This window comes from Notamacropus eugenii, chromosome 4, assembly GCF_028372415.1.
Source record: "Notamacropus eugenii isolate mMacEug1 chromosome 4, mMacEug1.pri_v2, whole genome shotgun sequence".
Lineage (NCBI taxonomy): Eukaryota > Metazoa > Chordata > Mammalia > Diprotodontia > Macropodidae > Notamacropus > Notamacropus eugenii.
This window is the reverse complement of record NC_092875.1, coordinates 43,826,321-43,848,321: the sequence shown is the minus strand read 5'-3', so window position 1 is coordinate 43,848,321 and position 22,001 is coordinate 43,826,321. Positions and strand designations below refer to the sequence as shown.

Genomic DNA, 22,001 nt, shown 5'->3' with positions numbered 1-22,001 from the left:
TTGCAAGTCTTAAAGTGCTATACAGAGATGAGTAATTATTATTTCCAGAAAGAATGGAACAAGATGCCTTCTTGTTTACCTGGCTGTTGTTGTTGTGTTTGTCCTTTGTTTTTGAAGAAGAAATGCTTGTTGAACTGACTTGAACTTTCTATATATATACATACATATATATATATATATATATACACATATTATTTATTATAATTATTATAGTATAATACAAATATTATATAAAAAAACACCTCATAATTGAATTTAAACCCACAAAGCTTTGAGTGGTTCCAAATACCAATTCTTCTCATCCAATGTCTGTGAGAAACATGATTATTTAAAGAGCAAAAAAGGCACTGCCAAGAGGTGTGAAGCCAACGGAAACTTCTTTGGAGGAAAAGAAGAAACTGGCTTGAAATTTTCACAGAATCCTAGATCATCAGAGTCTGGGGTCACTCACTCCAACCCAACCTTGAATAAGAAAGCACTCCTACAAGATATCCAATGAAAGTTCAAATCAGCCCCCTATAGAGATAGTTTATATCTCTATATATTATAGAGATAATGTCCATCCCTCTCCCTGCCACCTAACTGAAATGAAATTTTATTTTGGCTATTGTAAGACTATCTCAAAGAGAAGTAAGCTTACAAATGGAATTTTATTTCTTACGTGTCTTCTGGAAAATATATCTCATTGGGGGACTATAAGATTACTCCTTTGAGTTATATAAAACAAAACACTTATTCAATGATTAAGTATTTTGGGTGAGTTCACTTTAATTTTATATATATCCCGAGGCTTTTTAGACTTGATTTAATTAAAAGTCTAGGGCTACAGGTGGGTTAAGAGTTTTAAGAAGAACACAAAATCAACATTTTAAGGCAATCAGAATAGCCTTGCCTTAGAAAGAAATAAAGTTTGACAGCAATTCACTAAATTGTTCAATTGAAATGATAGTGGATTGCCATGTGACATGTATGTGCTAGCAAATTACTCGAAGAATTTCACCCCATTCACTCAATGAAATGAAAACTGATTTTTAAGAGGGAAAAGAAATATATTTATGTATAAGATATCAATTCAATGAAAACCTTATGACTGTTACTGCAAGAATTCACCTTTTCAAGGTTAAAGAAAGGTAGCTAAATGTTTTATGTCAACAGCTTTAGCTAAAAAGCAAATTCCAAAACATTGTGAAGACTAAATACTAGGCTATGGGTTTTTGAAATGTTTGGATTCTTGACATCTAGCTATACATGAACATCAGGAGAAAATCAAAACAAGTGATTCTGTGTTATGGAAATTTTCCTTATCATTGTAGAGATGGAAATGGGTGAACTGCTTCTGCCTTTTCCATTGTGCTTTATTAAATGGCATCACATTAAGGGAAAATATCAGACTAACAATGTAGGTCAGTTCTGCTACATCTGGTTTATTTCTCTTCTCTCCCCTTCCCTCCCCCCTGCTTCAACGCCATGCAATTTTAGGAACACCAAGCTCTAGTAAAATAACAGAATGTCTTTCAGATCTTAATGTGAGGATAACTGGTATCCAGCTGAATAAATACAAGTATGGTAGAAGTACCTGTGATGAAATAATAACCCAGCAAGGACTGATACAGACATAACAGAAAAATAAAAAAGAGAACTCGAAATATAACCACAAGAAATGCATTTAGGGAAACAGAAGGAAGGATGCATATGGACAAAAGGTGAACACAGATCAAGAAGGCTATAGAGGGATTTGTGGGCACTTGGACTTCATGTCCTTCATCTAGGTCCCAGAGAGCACAGAGATTTGATCATCTAATCTTTTTTGACTTGTGCTTTAACACAAGATGACATTTTATATACAAGTTAATGAATATGTGAGAGCCCTCTTTGGTAGATTGGAGGAGATGAGCAAAACAGGTCTCATATGCTGTCCTCATCTAAAATACTATATTTAGAATAGTAAATTGAGCATAGCCCTGGAAGGACTCTAAAGTGAGGAGTTTATTTATCTGATACCCAATGAAGAATAACAACTGATTTTATCAGGAATTACTTAAGCACCTTCCACCCCCGAGATTACCCTCCAGGATGCTGGACATTGTTGAACTAAAAAACAAAGCACAAATGACTGCTATTAGGGGAAATAATGGTGACTTACCCCACCCTACCACCTCCCCAAGGTATAATAATAGTACTGAAATTTCTGTAGCCCCTAAGGGTTTCCAGAGGAATCTCCATATACGATAGCATTGAGGTTCACAGCAATGAATATGGAAACATTGAAGATGTTCATATATGACCATCACACCTTCACCAAAGCTACATGAGTGTGCTCTCACATCTTGAGTATCCTCTCCAGAAGTCTATTAATACTTAGTATGTCTTTCCCAAAGAGTATGGTCATTGGTACCAATAGGCATTAAAAAATACAGAAACCTAAGCCAACAGGAAAGTTTTTCCTTGCTGTCTGCTCAAAGTCCAGCATTGTAGTGGGTAACAAGTGGCTCAACCAGGCTGATAACTACTAGGATTCCCATTCCCAATCTACCATTCTTTCCCCAGATTTTTCCCTACACCACTGCCCTGAACTATCTTATCAGTCTCTAAAACTACAAAGTAGGCAGGAGAGGGAAAAAAGAAGGAATATTTCTATTGGAAGCACACTGTTTTTATGTCTAAGTTCTTCTCTTAAGTCTGCTTCCTTCCCAAACAAAGATATTTGCAGGAGCAGAAAGGCACTACACAGACTCCTGGTTTTATTTTATTTTGTCCTCTGAAAAGATAAGTTGTAACAAGAAATTAAATGATTTATTTAAAATATCCACTATGGAAAAAGCTGCTTTTAGATTCCAGGAAACACAGCATCACCCTCCCAATTGTAAAATGTGCAGAATTTTATTGACAAAGACTTCACCTCTATAAATAAGCCAGAGAGATGGGCAATTTCAGGTTCCCACATTCAACCGTCAAGTGATTTATAATTACCTCCAGAACTGCAGCCGACATTCCTTCTGAAATGGAGCTATTCACGACAGCGAAGCAATTTTTCACAATGGCGTGAAGATCTTCTCTAGACATCTCCCCTATCAATTGCACCCCAGCTGCCCTAGAAATTAAGCAAGTCATGAAGAACATCTCCCTCAATTTTTTTGCAGGGAGGAGAGAACAAGGGGAAAAGATATATACTCTTCTAAAAAATGCCATAAGCAGACATAAATTATGGTCAATTTAAGGCAGCTGGTGGAAAAAGTGCTGAACCTTGACTCAGGAAGCCTGAGTTCAAATCCAGTCTCATACACTAGATGTATGACCCTGGGCAAGTTTCCTTATCTGTAAAATGAAGATCATAGCTTCTATCTCATGAGGTTGTTGTGAAGACCAATTGAGATAACATGTATACAGTAGTTGTGTGACCCTGAGCAAGTTACTTCATTTTTTCCTGCCTCAGTTTCCTCATCTGTAAAATGATGATCATAGCCACTATCTCATAAGATTGTTGTGAAGACCAACTGAGATAATATGTATAAAGCACTTAGCACAGTGCCTGTCACATAGTAAGTGCTATATAAATACTAGCTTGTTATTACTATCATTATTCTACAGAGAAAGCTGTATGAAGATGGGGACCCAGATTTCTTTTGGGGAAAACCCTTTAGGCATTTCTTTCTCTTTGACTCCTCAAGGGAGAGAAGTACAGGTTCAAAGTATCCCTGTGATAGAAAAGCTAAGGAAATCTCCCATTCAAAGCCCAATTTTGGGAATTATCTTTTAAAATTAGCCCTTAGGACTCTGCTGTCATCTGTTCTGAAATATATGATGATAAGAGATGAACTCTAGCCTGCTGTCTTGTTGCTACTTTGAAGAAAGGCTAGAAAGAGAGTTTCGCTATTTTTCTCTCCTTAGGTGTGTAGCAAGGACAATTCCCCTACCTTTTCACTCTGGCTTTCACTTCTCTTGTAAACACTGGATCAACCTAGGAGAAGGAAATAAAGAATACAGTCTCAAAAATGTCACACAGTGAATTGTCACATACATTTCTAGTCAGTTACTTTGTACAGTAAGGAAAGAAGCAGGTCTAACAAGGCAAGACAAGGAGCTACTTTCTTGCATTCAAGTCAAAAGGGGCTGGTGCTCCATGCCCAGAAATCAGGCAAAGAGAAGTGAAACTGAACAAGAAATAAATCGATAAAGTCTTCCCACCTAAACAGAAGCATTCTCCAGGGAGGAAGGGCCATGTCAACAAGGTGTTCAGCCAGTCTAAAGCAAATGAAACCTCAAGGTACAACAGAATGCTTCAGCCAAGCTAAAATATCCATCATGTAATGGAGAGGAGGGCTAAATTTAGAATGAGAGGAACTAGATTCAAAACCATAATCTGCATATTTAATACGTGTGTGACCATGGGCTAGCTACTGCCCCCCAGTGGGCCTCTTTTTCATTACCTATGAAGTCAGGAGCTTGAACGAACTGGCCACTAAATTCTCATCTCAGTCTAAATGATTCTAATTCTAAATACTATGATCCTAAGTAGAGTTGTGGTTTTTTTTTAAAATATGGAATCACACACTAAGAAAGGCTTTTTTTTCACTGCACATGAGCTAAATGAACAAAGATCAGGCAAGACTAAGACTGGGTTTTATTTTTAAATATTGGTTTTGTTTTGTTTTTTTTTTTTTAATTTTCTGTATCTAGGGTTCAAAAGCAATGCACAATTACATAATTATGTTCAGTCTGTCAGTGAAGATAATGGAATTGGCAAACTAAAGGCCACAGATCTTGACTTCCATTCCAGGCAAAATTCTAGAATGTATTATCCTTCATTGGAACGGATATCTAGAAAAGGTCAAAGTTTGCAAAGCACAAACACGGTTTCATCAAGAAGAGGGCACAAAAAGGTGGAGCCAAGATGGCAGAGTAACAGCACACAGTTTCTAGAATGCTCCCACCAAGTCCAGCCAAATACCTGTAAAAAAAAAAAAATGGCTCTAAACAAATTCTGGAGCTGTAGAACAAACAAAATGACAGAGTAAAGCAGATCTTCAGCCCAAGACGTCCTGGAAATTCTCCAGGAAGTATCTATCTTGCACAGTGGTAGCAGGGAGCAGTCCAGTGTGGGCCATGCTGGCACACACAGGACCTGGGCAGGCCTTGGGGAGACTGAATCTCTCACAGCTGTGGCAGTTTCCAGACTTCAGGACCCCAAAACACTGAGGACAAATTGGAAAGTCAGTGGGAAAATCCTCTGGGACCAGTGTAGGAGAGTGGAGTGGTTCAGCCCTAGCCCCAGGGTGACAGAGGGGTGAGGGGCAGAGGAAACTGCAGCAGCCACAGTAGCTGCAGGAAGAAACAAAGCAGCTGCAGAAGCAGACAGAGCAGCTGCAGAGGCATCTGCAACCACTGTTTCTGGAGCTCTAGGCCCACAGATTGTGGGGGGATCAAGCCATTGACAGTACATTCCCCAACCCCCACTGAAAGCAGAGAATTACCTTGACAAAGAGCTCAAAAGTCAGGTAAATGGCTGGGAAAATGAGCAAAAACCAGAAAAAGAATCAGACTATAGAATCTGGTGACAAGGAGGACCAAAGCATGCAAACAGAAGAGAATAAAGTCAAAGCTCCTCCATCAAAAACCTCTAAGAAAAATATGAATTGGTCTCAGGCCATGGAAGAACTCAAAAAAGATTTTGAAAATCATGTAAGAGAAGTAGGGCAAAAACTGGGAAGAGAAATGAGGATGATGCAAGAAAATCATGAAAAATGAGTCAACTGCTTGCTAAAGGAGACTCAAAAAAATGCTAAAGAAAATAACACTTTAAAAAATAGACTTACCCAAATGGCAAAAGAAATCCAAAAAGCCAATGAGAAGAATGCCCTAAAAAGCAGTCCTGGCCAGATGGAAAAGGAAATTCAAAAGCTCACTGAAGAAAATAATTCCTTAAAAATCAGAATGGAGCAGATGGAAGCTAATGACTATGAAAAATCAAGAAATTATAAAACAAAACCAAAGGAATGAAAAAATAGAACATAATGTGAAATATCTCATTAGAAAAACAACTGACCTGGAAAATAGATCCAGGAGAGACAATTTAAATATTATGGGACTACTTGAAAGTAATGATCAAAAAGAGAGCCTACATATCATCTTTCATGAAATTATCAAGGAAAACTGCCCTGATATTCTAGAACCAGAGCGTAAAACAAATATTGAAAGAATTCACTGGTCGCCTCCTGAAAGAGATCCGAAAAGAAAAACTCCTAGGAATATTGTAGCCAAATTCCAGAGTTCCCAGATCAAGGAGAAAGTACTGCAAGCAGCCAGAAAGGAACAATTTGAGTATTGTGGAAATACAATCAGGACAGCACAAGGTCTAGCAGCTTCTACATTAAGGGATCAAAGGGCTTCAAATGGGATATTCCAGAAGTCAAAGGAGCTAGGATTAAAATCAAGAATCACCTACCCAGCAAAACTGAGTATAATACTTCAGGGAGAAAAATGGTCATTCAATGAAATAGAGGACTTTCAAGCATTCTTGATGAAAAGACCAGAGCTGAATAGAAAATCTGACTTTCAAACTCAAGAATCAAGAGAAGTATGAAAAGGCAAACAAGACAGAGAAATCATAAGGGACTTACTACAATTGAACTGTTTACACTCCTACATGGAAAGATAATATTTGTAATTCTTGAGACTTTTCTCAGTATTTGGGTAGTTGGAAGAATTATATACATATAGACAGAGGACACAAGATGAGTTGAATAGAAAGGGATGATATCTAAAAAAATAAAATTAAGGGGTGAGAAAGGAATATATTGGGAGGAGAAAGGGAGAAATGGAATAGGGCAAATTATCTCTCATAAAAGAGGCAAGAAAAAGCTTTTTCAATGGAGGGAACAAGGGGGGAGATAAGAGGGAAAAGTTGAAGCTTACTCTCATCACATTTGGCTTAAGGAGGAAATAACATGCACACTCAATGTGGTATGAAAATCAATCTTACACTACAGGAAAGTAGGGAAGAAGGGGAGAAGTGGAGTATGGGGGCATAATAGACTGGAGGGCAAATGGGAGGAGGTAATTAGAAGTAAACACTTTTGGGGAGGGATAAGGTCAAAAGAGAGAATAGAATAAAAGGGGGGCAGGATAAGATGGAGGGACATATAGTTAGTCTTTCACAACATGACTTTTATGGAAGTCTTTTGCATAATTACACATGTATAACCTGTATTGAATTGCTTGCCTTCTCAGTGGGGATGGGTGAGGAGGGAGGAAGGAAGAGAAGTTGGAACTCAAAGTTTTAAAAATGAATGTTTAAAAAAATTTTTACATACAACTGGGAAATAAGAAATACAGGTAATGGGATATAGAAATCTATCCTGCCCTACAAGAAAACAGAGGAGATGGGGATAAGGGAAGGGAGGGCAGATTGGGGGAAGGGGTAATCAGAATGCATGATGTCTTGGGGTGGGGGGAGGGGAGAGAGGGGGAGAAAATTTGGAACTCAAAATCTTGTGGAAACTGAAAATAAATAAACTAATTTTAAAAAATACAAAAAAGAAGAGGGCACAAGAACAGATTGTGCCAGACTAACTTCATTGCTTTATTCCCTTTTTAATAAAGTACTTAGTACACTGACAGATCTAGGAAACATAGCAAAAATAATTGACTTGGATTTTTGCAAAGCATTTGATAAAATCTCTTATGATATTGTGATGGAAAAGAAGACAAGATGTGAGCTAGACAACAATATAAGTTTAGATGGACTTAGACATGATTAAATGGTTAGGCCAAAAGGATAATGAGTTTGTGTTGGTTAGGAAGGAGGTATCCAGAATGTCCCAGTGGTCTGTGATCTGGCCCTGTACTATTTAATATTTATTTTTACTGATGACTTCCATAAAGGCATGGATGGCATATTTATAACATTTGCAGATGACATTGTTCTTGCAGATGACATTTTTATTGAGGGTACCACCATCCTTCCAGTTATATACGTTCATTATCTCAGAGATACCATCCATATCTAATCAGATGTCAAGTCTAGTCAATTCTACCCCCACAACATTTCCTCACATCCATCCCTTCCTCTTTACTCACATAGCCACCATCCTAGTTCAGATCCTCATTGGCATCATCTGGATTATCCCAATAGCTTCATAATTGGTTTTCTCACCTTAAGTGTATCCCCAAAGGTATGGCTAGAAAACAGGTCATCCAAAAAGTTATAGTGGACAGCATGGAAACTATGAGTCAACAGTGTGACTTAAAGTTAGGGTACATTAAGAGAGGTCAAGTCCAGGAGTTAGAAAGCAATAGTCCTCCCCAATTGATAAATGGTCAAAGGATATGAACAGGCAATTTTCAGAGGAAGAAATTAAAGCTATCTATAATCATATGAAAAAATGCTCTAAATCACTATTGGTTAGAGAGATGCAAATCAAAACAACTCTGAGGTACCACATCACACCTATAAGATTGGCAAACATGACAGAACAAGAAAATGATAAATGCTGGAGAGGATGTGGGAGAGTTGGAACACTAATTCATTGTTGGTGGAGCTGTGAGCGCATCCAACCATTCTGGAGAGCAATTTGGAACTATGCCCAAAGGGCTACAAAAATGTGCATACCCTTTGACCCAGCAATATCACTACTAGGACTATATCCCCAAGAGATCATAAAAATGGGAAAGGGTCCCACATGTACAAAAATATTTATAGCAGCACTCTATGTAGTTGCCAAAAACTGGAAGTCAGGGGGATGTCCATCAATTGGGGAATGGCTGAATAAATTATGGTATATGAATGTAATGGAGTACTATTGTGCCATAAGAAATGATGAACAAGAAGACTCCAGAGAGGCCTGGAAGGACTTATATGACCTGATGCTGAGTGAAAGGAGCAGAACCAGGAGAACTTTATGCACAGCAACAACCACAGTGTGTGAGAGTTTTTTCTGGTAGACTTAGATTTTTGTAATAACACAAGAACTTCTGAAAAAAAAAAAATCCCAATGGTGGACCTCAAGGCAAAATGCCTTCCACACTCAGAGAGAGAAATATGGAAGTCACTCACATAATGTAGCAGATCATGTTTGTGTATGTGTATCTGTTTGTGTATCATGTTCTGATCTGTTATACGGATTCTTTCATCTATCTTAGTCTGACTACATAGCATGACTATAGTGAAAATATACTCAATAGGAAAGTATATGTAGAATCTATACAGAATTGTATGCAGTCGGGGGGAGGGAGGGAGGTAGTGGGGGGTGGGTGGGGAGGGATAAAATCGCAATTGTATGGCAGTGATTGTTAAACATTAAAAAAATAAAAAAATATATTAAAAAAAAAAAAAAAGAAAGCAATAGTCCTATTGTATACTCTGCCATGATAAGAATAAATCTGGAGTAGTGAATTCAGTCATTCTGGATGACACATTTTAGGAAGGGCATTGGTAAAATAGTTAATATCTGTAAGTAAATGACCAGGATGGTGTCATGTGAGGATGCTCAACTTTGGATTTAGAGCTATGGATGTTTAACCTGGAAAAGGAAAAACAAGTGAGGATGGCAAGGATATCATAGTCCTGTTTATGCTTTATGAGGACTATCATGTGGAAGGACTGGCTTGGTCCTGGAAGGAAGAAATGGGATCAATGAGAAGAATTTGCAAAGAAGCAAAGTTAGACTTGATACATGGAACAACATCCTGACAATAAAAGCCATTTGAACAGCTACCTTGCTAAGTAGTGGGTTCTCCCTCACTTCAAGTCTTCAAGCAAGGCTGGATGACCACATGACAGGTTGAGGATAATTTTTCCAACCCCAAAACTGTTTGACCTAGATGGCTACCAAAGTCTCTTCCAAATCTAAAATCTGGGCATTCTGAGACTTCCAACTTCAAATTCTTCTTCTATTACATATCCAGGGCAATAAGCATGTTTCCAGAAGGATCTATTACAATAACCACTTCTCATTCTCAAGACTAATTCATACAACAGAACATTCCAAAATAGCCAAACTTAGAGCATGCAATTCCTTACCCTCCAAAAGCTTACAATCTTGTAGGGGAGATAAAGCCAAGTGAATACAATCTAATTAAGGGTGAGTTACCTGAATTCTATTATAGAAGACTTTCTAGAAAGTAATAAGAATAAGATTACTGTAGCAAATGGAATTTTATCTAAATCCACAAGCATGTAAGAGCTTAGTGTCAAATGTGCTTTGCTAGTTCAATAACTGCTATCATCATTCTGGTGAACTCCACAAAGCTTAGCAATAAAGATGTTCCTTAATGCCTGAAGGCAATTTCTTTTTAAATAACGACCTGTCATTTTTCTTCCATTTCAACCAAATCACAAATATAATCTACCAATTCCTTTAATACCTGAGAACCTCACTAAAATTCTATTTGCTGACGAGCCAAATTTATCATAGGGTAGATCTCGTTCCCTGCATGTAGTAAGTTTACTTATGGGAAGTACAGAGAGAACTTAATTAAAAGATCTTTTCAACTGCAACAAAAGTTCCACAGCATGAACCTCCAGGGTAGATTTCTAAACAGCATCCGCTTAGCACATCTGACTCATCTAAATACAACTAATTCTTCAGCATCATAGTAGAAATGTCTGCTTTTTCCCCAATAAATTTACTCCTTCTCCAGTTGTTATCAACAACGAGTACAACCAGATACAAAGGTGAAGGCAAAATCTGTAAATTGATAGAAAATGCCAGTTTCCTTGTGAAGGAGGAAAGTGTGAATACGTTTAGCTAATATTCTATTCCCAGGACCATCTTTATTTTTATAAGTGATGAGCTAGTAACACAATCCGATTAAAATCAAATCTCATCGACACATTGTAGTTCGAGGAGTTTCAAATAAAGTGCTTGCAAAAGAGAGGACAGCAGTCCAGGACTATAAATGCCTGACAAAATGCTGTTGTGAACTCGAAGTATTTCATTTCACAGATGATTCTTGAACAAAGGGCATAGCGGATATTGGAATTTGGTTTGGTTATTTTTTAAGCTTGTTAACTTTCAGACAACTTGGGTGATAGAACAGTTGTTTTTTCACACTGAGAGGCTGGTGAAGTGGTAAAAACTCATCTCTATCACTTAAATGATTAAATCGCTTTGGAAGCATAAAACATGACAAGGTGAAGTTGTGACGCATTTGAAAGACACTTCTAGAAACTTTTCTCAAATGTCTTTTAAGCCTAAAAGTGGTTTTCAAATAGTTCTGCCAAAGTTATATAACAGTAGGTTCACTAAAACTATGGAAAACCCTATTCAGCTGTTGCTAAACAGTAACCCAGGGAGTTTTTTTTACCCAATACTGTTTCCCAGCTTTCTTCATCGGGAAGCGAAGGCTTTCATCTCCCCCAACTCAAATGCTACCAGTTCCATTCCTGTCTGGTTGGTCACCACCTCTCCATACACTCTCTTCCCCTCCTCCTGAACTCTATACCACTTCTGTGACACTTTTCACGTACTACCTGCATCCCAATTATCCACCTTACTCCCCACTTTAATTCAAAGATGTTGTGGTGCTACACACTGAGTGACATACAGCACAGGGCGGTACCACAGAACAGGCACTAAGTAAACATTTGATGAGTGAGTAAAAAGATGATTCAATCACTCACCTATCCAACCAATTTAGGGAAGGCTTCCAAAGCTCATTATAGGACTGATCTGTTGGATTAATGAGTAAGTCAGCTTAGAAAAGATAGCATTCTGAATTGTAGGGGATTCTGGGAATTATTTTATGATTATTTCCCATTAATATTCATAATTCACAGTACATCCGCACATTTATAAATGCTAGTACAGAATGGGAAACCTGAGTCACTTCATCAGTCACTTAGCATTTATGGAGCATCTACTATGTGCCAGGCACATAGGAGATACAAAGAAAGGCAAAAACTGTGTCACACTCATATTCTTACAGGGGACACATGAAAATAAATGTGTGCATGCAAGATATGTACAAAGTAGATGCAAGGTAATTTCTGATTCTAAATTTAAAGAGAAAGATTTCAAACTCATATTCCACTCCTCCCTCAGATTAAAACAAGTCATTACTTTTTACTGCTTCTTACATGGTTTCCTAAACCACTTATACCTTTCTTTGACCTCTTTGTCCTCATCACCTCCAAAATTCCCACTACATTTCCTGATTCCTTTCTTGGAAAGCAGTAGGCTGAGACTCTGGTGTGGAAAGTCCAAAGTAAGCTGAAGGCAGCCACTATTTTCTAGGCTCACTCCCAGCTTTTCTCCACTTTGGGATGAGTCAGCAAGCATGGGCAATAGTTCTGGGAAATTCCTGGCTCTGGGAACATACTCCTTCACTTACGGGCACCACCATCCACCAAAATTCTGTTCGAAGGGAACAGCTGCATGGTATACTGGATATATCAATGATACAACCAGAAACAACCAGGAGCAGCAAGTCAAGCTTCAGAGAAGCAGATTTAAGTCCCATATCAGGAGGAAAATAAAGGCTTAATAATGGAGCTGTTCAACATGGCCGAGTTTACGAAGTATCCAGTTCTCCATCCCTGGAATTATTCAAGCAAAGGTTGCATGATCACTTGTTGGAAATGTTGTGGAAGGTATCCTAACTCTTCCGAATGGGACAAGAGTGCCTTCAAGATCCCTTGCAGCACTGAAAATCAGAATTCCAATGAACATTGCTCTTGTTTCCCCATTTCTGTCTTACATACATGAATTAGGTGATACACTTAATTTTTAAAATTTTACGTCAAAAAAAGGAAAATTCAATATTACATTTGTATAGGTCCAGGAAAAATTAGTCTTGTATTTACATGGATATATGCACTCAAGTTCAGGAAGACAGTTCCTCTAATTCCACAAATATTTACGGACCAACTACTGAGTGCTGGACTATGATTTAATCGCCTCTAAACATTAAGATGTTACATAATCTGTTGCTTTGTTTTCTAAGATATTCATTCTGAATTCTTGTTCTCATGATCATTTATTTAGAACACAATTCATTCAAGAACAAGTGAATCAGATCTTTAAAGATCAAAGAAATGCTTTTATAACAGGCATAAGCGCAATCTTTAATGATGAAAACCAAACTGCTTTATTCCATTACTAGCTTTATCTTTTGTTTGAGGTCATTTTTCCATTCTCTTGGTGCAGTGGATTTGAACAAAATGCAAATTCAAAATGAAGGGCAGGTATTTTGACTTAATAAAAACACATTATGACATTTTAAAAGGCAGTAGCATTATAAACAAAAAAGAAAATCCTTATTGCCTTCCTGGGTATGTATTTTCTAATTTAAAAAAAAAGCTTTTGCTTTCAGGGTTTGAGAAAATAAACTTGGATTTGATCAGGTAAGTTGAAAGATTTCCCATGATAATTTCCTGCTTCATATTTCATATTGTACTATTTATCATGGAACCTCAAAACATATGTCAGTTCATGATTCTCTTACAAGAAGAAGCAATACAGGAATTAAAATGCATGAATTAAGAGTAAAAGGAGCTTTAAAAAAAAGGAAGGAAGAGAAAAGGAGGAAGGGAGGGAGGAAGGAAAGGAGGAAGGTAGGAAGGAAGAAAATGCCAACAGCAGATTATACTGCTTTTTCTTTTATATAAATATCTAAAATAAATGGTTTGTACTGTAAATGTGGTTGACATAGAGCAGGGCTGCAGTTTACAAATTTTCCTTTGCTAGAAACTATACTAAATATCAGCATTAATTCTCATACCATAAATGTAGTGGAATGAAGTGAATACTGTACTTGGAGTCAGAGGACATGGGCTCTGTTACTTAGTCTCTTTGCTTTTAGAGAAGTTACTTCAAATTTCTGACCTCAGTTTTCAAGTCTAACGTGAAATAATTTAGTTAGCACAATTTCTAAGGTTCCTTCCAGCTCTAACGTTTCAAGACCCCATGCAAGTTAAAAAACAGACAAATCTCCAACTTGGTGTGTCACAGCACCCTGTCCTTTGGAGCTGAAGAGATTCTGGAAGGAGTGATGATGAGGCAGGCATAAAGCAGAGAAAGAGACCTCAGAACCCTGTCCCTCCAGCAGGATGAGAGCATCTCCCCTTCCAACAAAGCTGAGGTCATGGAGGATGCTCTGGAACAGGGAGGGGCCACAAAGACAGGACCAGTGGGTTGTGGACAGGACTTCATGGAATTAGACTATTTCCCACTCCTTTAGAGAATCACAGACTTTCAGACCTAAAGGGGAACCTATATTTGAAATAGGAGCTCCTGTACAACACCCTAGACAAATGATCATTGGGCTTTCACTTAAAGATCTTGAGGGAGAGAAAACCCACTATCCTCTGGGGCAGCTTCTGTTACTCTGGGTCACTTCTAATTATTAGGAAGTTTTCTCTTACATCAAGCCTGAATTTGCATCTTTAAGACTTCCACCCATGATTCTTAGTTTGGTCTGTTGGAATCAAGCAAAAGACTACTCTTTCTTTCAGGTGCTGACTTTTAAAATACTGAAGATGATTATTATACCCTCCCTATGGCTCTTCTGCTCTAGACTAAAACTCTCCAGTTCCATGAACCAACCTCAGAGGGCAAGAATGTGAGTCCCTAAACTGGGCTGGCTGCCCTCCTCTGGAAGATCTCCAGCTTACCAACATCCTACTTAAACCATAACACCCAGAACTGAACACAATACTCCATATGTGGTCTGACCAAGACACAGTATACAGCAAGCCCATGATCTCGTAACCTACTTACTTATAGATGCTCTTTTCTCTTTATGAAGCCTAAGGTTGTATTACTTTTCTTGGCTCTTACCCATGGACTTAGAGACCACATGAGCCTCAGGATCTTTTTCAGACAAACTACTACAGGATTATGATTGTCTACACTGTGCATTTATGAGGTTGATTTTTAAACCTAAATGTAAGACTTTACATTTTCTCTATTAAATGTCATTTTATTCAACTGTGCCTAATATTCTAGCCCACCAAATTCTTTTTGAATCCTTACTGTCATCCAGAGTCTAAGCAAATCCATTGTTGATAAGCACACCACCCATGACTTTATCTGAGTCACTAGTTTTCAAATATTCTTATTTTAAAGAATAAGCAGCAGTACAAGACCAAACACAAACTCTGGAACATTCCACTGAAGACCTATTCTTTGAGTTCAGTCATTCAACAAATTTCCAGCTTCCTGGACTATTGTCTATGCTGCACAGCAATGACCTTTGCTCAAGAACTTTATTATATTATTATAAGACTTCATATTTATTATATTTAATTTATTATATTTATACTTCATATTTATTATATTATTATAAGACTTTATCAAATGCTTTGCCAAAATCTGGAAAAAATTATGTCTGAGGTACTGTCCTGACCTAGTAGTCTTGTAATCCTGTCAAAAAAAAAGATTAGTCTGGTATGACCTGTCCTCCATGAAGCTGCCACGCTGGCTCTCTGTGATCAATGCTTCCTTTTCCAGAAGTTCACTAATCAGATCTCTAATGGTACATACTAGAATTTGTCCTGATCTTCACATGCCCTGTGCCCAATTCCATTCCATCAAGTCAACAATAAAAGAGATGGAGATAGTCAGGGCAAGAAGGGAGCAGACCCCACGCCTACTTTCTATCACAATCGACCATTTTGCTTTAGTTTACTTTCTGGTTTTTATCAGTCTTCTCACAATTTTAGACAAGGAAAACATGAAAGGTCATAGAAAAGTATCTGCAGCTCTCGGAAGAAAGAGATGCTGCATAAGATATAAATTTAAGAGAATTGAGCAAATCTCCAAAGCACATTAAGTTGGGCTCTGCCATTTTCGAGGTGCAGATGTAAGGATAAAGAAGCAAACTGTTTTTGAGAATGTCTCCCTAAACTCAGGAGTGTTTCCAGACATACCTTGCCACAGATTAGGAACAAGACAAGAAAAGAAGCAGAGGAAAGTAATAAAGGACCATCTTCAAGAAAGCTCTGCCTCAGGGGCATGTGACAGAGACAGAAGCCAGTATTTAATCAGAAAAGTCACTGCTTCCTGGCAGAGATGTATGACAGGAAAGAAATGTATAGAGCAACCAACCATTAGAGCTATCCAAAAATAGAATCTGCTATTCAGGGGGAGGGAGGTATGTCTGATTAGGGGGAAGGGAGAAGGGAAAAAGTATTCAAAGAACACCTATTATATGTCAGACACTGAGGTCTGTGACTTTTACAAATATTTCATTTGATCCTCACAACAGTCTGGGAGGTAGGTGCTATTATTATCCCCATTTTACAGATGAGAAAAATGAGGCAAATAGGCTTAAGCAACTTGTCTAGGGTTATACAACTAGTAAGTATTAGAGGTTGAATTTAAAGTCAGGTCTTTATGAATCTGAGGCCAACATTTTATCTACTGTGCTGCCTCAACGTCTTCAAGCAAAGGCTAGATAAAGCATGGGGAAACTGCGCTCTGGAGGTCACATGTGGTCTTCTGGGTCCTTGGTTGCAGTCTTTTGACTAAGTCCAAGTTTTATAGAACAAACTCTTTTATTAAGGGAATTTATGTTTGGATTCAGTCAGAAGGGCTGCACTTAAGGACCCAGAGGGGCACATGTGGCACTGAGGCTGCAAGTTCCCCACCCCTGGGCTAGATAATTTCTAGCTGGTCTTCTTCAAGGACAAAGTGGATATGACTTCCCTTTCAGTTCCGAGATTTGATGATTAAAACTACTACGTTACAAACTACCTGTTATAAGAACAAAGGAACATTTCAGTAAATGAATCCAACATCATCAAGATGAACAGTCTCTAGGGTAAAAAGGCATTAATCTTCTTCAACTAGTATTCACCTCTGTCATTAGTCATTAGCCACTAGAATGAAATTAATTTCTGAAAAGATTCAAGAATCAACTTCTTTCATCACAGAAATTGTATCTACAATAGATCTTTACAACTATTCTTCTTACAAAAAAATGACAACGTTAATTAATGTCAATAAACCTACCTAAGCATTCATTCATTCATTCATTCAAAAAGTATTCCCACTGGTGGGGTAGACCAGTCAAACTGGTCCACTCTGGATTTATTTGTAAAAATCACTGCTTCCTGGCAGAGATTTATGACAGGAACAAAACACAGAAAGCATCCAACCATTAGAGCTACTCACATATGGAATCCACCGTGGGGAGGAGAGAAGAGGAAGGAGGTTTGATTACAGGAAAAAGAAGGAGAGAGAAGGGGGAAAAGGGGAAGAAGGAAATATGTATTTAGATGTCACATATAGTACTGGCTGTGCACATGTCTGATGGTCACCTTAATGCACTGTGCATCTGTCTGACTCCTTCTCTTTGCTCATCAGTCCCCTATGACTGAAATATCTTCCTTCACATTCTTCACCGGTAAAATTCTACCTGTCCTTTAAAGACTAATTTGAATACTTCCTTGAACCCAGAGGAAGGTGTCCTTGAATTCCCTGACTAGTAATGATCTTCTTTCTTAAAACCCACAAAACCATTTCATTTCACTACTCTTTAAAGCCCTCGCCATCTAATGATGTGCATTATTATTATATTAGAGTTTTATCCTTCCTCAAGCTTCATGAAGACAAGGATAATAGCTTATTTTAATCTGGGCAGCTGGATAAAAAACTGAATAGAATGCTAAGTCTAGGATCAGGAGTTCAAATCTGGCCTCAAAATACTTACTAGCTGGGCGACCCTGGGCAAGTCACAAAACCTATGTTGCTCAGTTTCTCTCAACTGTAAGAGAGGGATAATACCAGTACCTACCTTGCAGGGTTGTAAGGTTAATGTAAAGTTAATTGTGGGTTGGGGGAAAGAGTTAAAAATCTTCAGCATCCATTAATCCCTTGGACACCTTTTGTTCATTTCTAATGAGGCACTGAGTCACTGAGTCAAGCCCTCCAGCCTTGAAAAGCAATATATATTCTGAGGTAAGATTTTGCTTCAGGGCTTATTTTTTGGAAGAAGGACTGTGTACCAGATGAGACTCTGGGCACCCCTTTTAAGAGGACCCTTGGCTTTGAAAACCCAGATGTTGGTCCTTCTCTCCCTGGTAATAATGTATGTATTGTCTATGGTCACACGGTTGGAAGCTCTGTCTGTCGGTCTTTCTGTTTGTAATTTCTGTTTGTATTTTCTCTGAAGTTTAGGATGCTGACTTTTTCCCCTGAACTAAGTTAATGATACATGTGCTTAATTAAAGTTGATTGCTGACCCCTCAAAAGTTGCTTTCCTTTTAGAAAGCAGATCTAAGAACCTGTACAGCAGGGTCTCCTGTGAATGCCGGGGTCTGTGCTGATTCATTTTGAGGATCAAATGAGAATCAAATGTTTGCAAACTGCTGAGCAGTACCTGGCACATAGTAGGTGCTATAAAAATGTGTATTCTTTTCCCCACCAAACTGTTAACTACTCCCAGCTCTTAGCACAATGCTTTATACCTATTGAGTATTTTTTTTAATGTTTGTTGAATGAGCCAAGCATGAAAGTTGTCAGAAGAATTAAAATCAATAAACATTTATTAATCAATTAACACTTATTAAAATCAATAAACACATTATTGGACACTATGTACAGAATCGGGACAGCTAGGTGGCACAGCAGATAGAGTACAGGGCCTAGAGTCACAAAGACTCCTCTTCCTGAGTTCGATTCCTTCCTCAGACGATAGCTGTGTGACCCTTGGCAAGTCACATAACCCTGTTTGCTTCTGTTTCCTCATCTGTTAAATGGGCTGGGGAAGGAAATGGCAAAACCTCTCTAAGAAAAGCCCAAATGTGATCACAAAGAGTGAGACATGACAGAAAAATGACTGAACAACATTAACAAGGTCCTCCAACAAAGCTCTTTGATACCTCTCCACACAGGGGGCAGAGGGTACCCTGGAAGGCCATAGCATTCACTCAACAAAAAGCATTTATTAAAACCCTACTACATGTAAGGTGCCATGCTATACCAAGCCGGATGGGCTTCAATAATGGATCTAGCCACAGACTCTATGTTATCTGAAGAATAATGTAGAAAAATCAAACAATGGACATTTGTTAAGTTGCTTCTATGTGCCAGGCACTATAACGAGTGCTAAGACAAGAAAGACAAAAATACAACATCTGCCCTTAAGGAGCATACATTTTGAAGAAAGACAACAAGCAAAAAATATAGGTACATACAAAATGGAAGACACTAGCAGCCAGAGCATCAAGAAAAACCTTACACTGAATGTGTCACTGGAGCTGAGCCCTGAAGGAAACTTAGGTTTCCCAGAGGGAGAAATGAGGAGGGAGGGCTTTCCAGGCGTGAAGGACAGTCAATGCAAAGTCCCAAAGTCATGTGAACAATGAGAAGACCAATTTGGCTGGACTGCGGTAGGTATGGTAGAGTCTAATGTATGATAAGGCAGGAAAGATAGTATGGGATCAGGTTAGGTGACAAAGAACTTGCTAATGGAGTCTCAGAGCAATAGGGAGCTGTTTGAATGGGCTAAATTGGGAGGAGGGAAGGATGACATGGTCAGTTTTCCAATTAGGAAAATTACTTTGGAGAATGTGTGGAGAATGGAATGGAATAGATATAGACTTAAGGGAGAGGGACTATTTAAGAGATGTGAGGTAATGAAGATTGGAATTAGGCTAGTAGCTTTGTGAGTGGAGAGGTGACATAAGCAAAAAATGGTGTAATGGTAAAAAAAAAAAAAACACGTTACTAGATCTGCAAGGTGAGGGAAAATGAGGCTGAGAAGTGGGTATCAGACACTTCAGAGAGGTTCATCTACAGAGGGCTGTCCAGCTAGTAAGAAATTCTTTTGGATACAGCCCCTCACAAAACTCTCCTAAGGCATGAAGGGGGTAGTAATCTGCTTTGGTGGAAAGAGTGTCCACATAGATGAAATAAACAATTCTTTAAATAGTTAACCATGAGCAAGGCAACGTGTTAAGAACTGAAGATATAAAAAGGGAAAATTATATAGCCCTTGGCCTCTCGTACCTTAAAATCTAATACTGAGGAAAAACCATACACACAAAAAAAATTAATATATAAATTGGAAGTACTGCATTTGAGAGGTCAAGGAGCATCAGGAGAGACTTAAGACAAGAGGGGTAATATCTAGGAAGGGGCGATCATCAAAGATTACACAAAAATAAAGGGGTCACATGATCAACAATATGGCAAGTTAATAAACTTTTGCACACCTCTTTAATTCTCTAACCCTCCAATACATTTATGTGCCATCTGTAAAAAAAATTACAGTTAAACAAAGAACAAAGAAAACTCTACTAGGTAAAATCCTCGTGAGTTAACACCAGAAAACTACTGCTGAAAGGACTCATTCAGCACCAAACTTCAATATCCTTGAGCAAGAGGCTGGGTCCCTGCCCTGGGCCAGGGCCCAAAATGCCCACCTCCTGTAGACTGTCAGTACAGCCCAGTCTCTACCTACTCCCTTATCCTGCAGCAGGTGGCACAAACTAATTCTGCCCAACCATATCAGAGGTTGTGGAAGAGATTAAAAATATGAAGCCCTTCAGACTGGGGTTTGAAGAACCCCACCCTTGGCGCTACATGAACTTTTCCCAGGATACCTTTCTTGTCCTTGCTTGAACACTCCAAGAAGTAGTGAGAGCAGCTGGACAAGGAAAGAGACTTCAAAGAGCAAGAGAGGAAGTGGGGCAGGGGACCAGTATGCCAGGCCTAGGCTAACCCCAACAAACAGGGACTGAAACCCAGCTAGGAACACTCCTATCTCCTTCAGTGGCTACTCAGGGCAGGAAGCAAAATCAGTGAATCAAATACCCAATGAAGGGCCTTAGGGGTGGTGTTGGTTAGTCATTTTTGAGTCAAGCCCAACTCTTCGTGACTGCTTTTGGGGTTTTCTTGACAAAGACACTGGACTAGTTTGCCATTTCCTTCTCCAACTCCTTTTACAGAGGAGAAAACAGGCCAATAAGGTTAAGTGATTTGCTCAGGGCCACACAGTAAGGGTCTTGAGTCTGGATTTGAACTCAGGAAGATTATTCTTCCTGACTCCAGGCCCCAAAGGGAGAAGAGCCAGACAATAAGTGACAGAATTAAACAAAAACAAAACAAAAAACCAAGAGGGCACTTTATATGATTCGAAAACCAAAAGGAAGGACAAGCAGTATAGCCTAGAAGAAAATATGAAACTTTCTTAACTAGTATGTTAAGACAAGGGAATGTAAATTAATAATATATGATACAAATAAAAAATCCTGTGGATTCCCAAGAAGAACCACGAGAAATCTGACAATGGTCCAAAAGACAACATTGAAGAGATGAAGGCGGAGCTGGGCCTGAAAAGGAAGAGAAAGACTTTGGAAGATAATGATGTAAGGAATGCAGGATGGTCTCTTATGTGTGTACAGAAGCAGGAGCTAATTGGAGATCAGGGAAGAGGAAATAATGCAGTTTGACTGCAAGAGTCGATGAGTGTGAAGAGGAGCTATGGGAAACAAGCTGGAAAAGAAAGTTAGAGCCACAGAGCTAAGGTCCAAGGATACAAATAAAAGGGAAGCATTAATAGATTCTGGGTAGCACAGGCACAGGATGAGAACTAGGCATTAGGAGGACTAAGTTGGCAGGAAGGTGATGGGCAGATGGATGGATGGATGGACTGGGGAGAAAAGGATTATAGCAGGTGAGAACAGTTAGAAGGTTATTATAATAAAGAGAGTAGGAAGTAAGGAAAATGACTCATAAATTTCACATCTTCTCTCTAAGTCTGAAGTGGTTGAGAAAGCTTTCACACTTCCTTCAAGCACTTGAGAATTTCACTTGATGCTTGCTGCTGTCAACGGTAGAGGCAAAGAACAAAACATAACAGCAACGATGTATTTGGTTAAATGAGTTAAATGTCATGGCTACTATATCCATATGCACAAACTCTCAACAGTTCCATGGGATGAGAGCATTGAATGAATTCATTACGACCAAATCAATAATGGCAGCAAAGAGATTAGCTATGTTAACTGCTATGAATTTACTTATACCCAAAACACTGGGATTTCCCCCCATATC

The 22,001-nt window shown here is 38.5% G+C and overlaps 1 protein-coding gene across 3 annotated transcripts in view; it reads right to left on the bottom strand.

Annotated features, from left to right (window-relative positions):
• Positions 1–22,001, bottom strand: part of GLT1D1 (glycosyltransferase 1 domain containing 1) — a 108,128-nt gene that overhangs the window by 23,305 nt on the left and 62,822 nt on the right. For all 3 annotated transcript variants that reach the window (XM_072600722.1, XM_072600720.1, XM_072600721.1), the window contains exons 9-10: positions 3,915–3,958; positions 2,971–3,091 (exon numbers count right to left, since the gene is read on the bottom strand). In XM_072600722.1, coding sequence (XP_072456823.1) covers positions 2,971–3,091; positions 3,915–3,958 — 165 coding nt within the window. The remainder of the gene's footprint in view (positions 1–2,970; positions 3,092–3,914; positions 3,959–22,001) is intronic.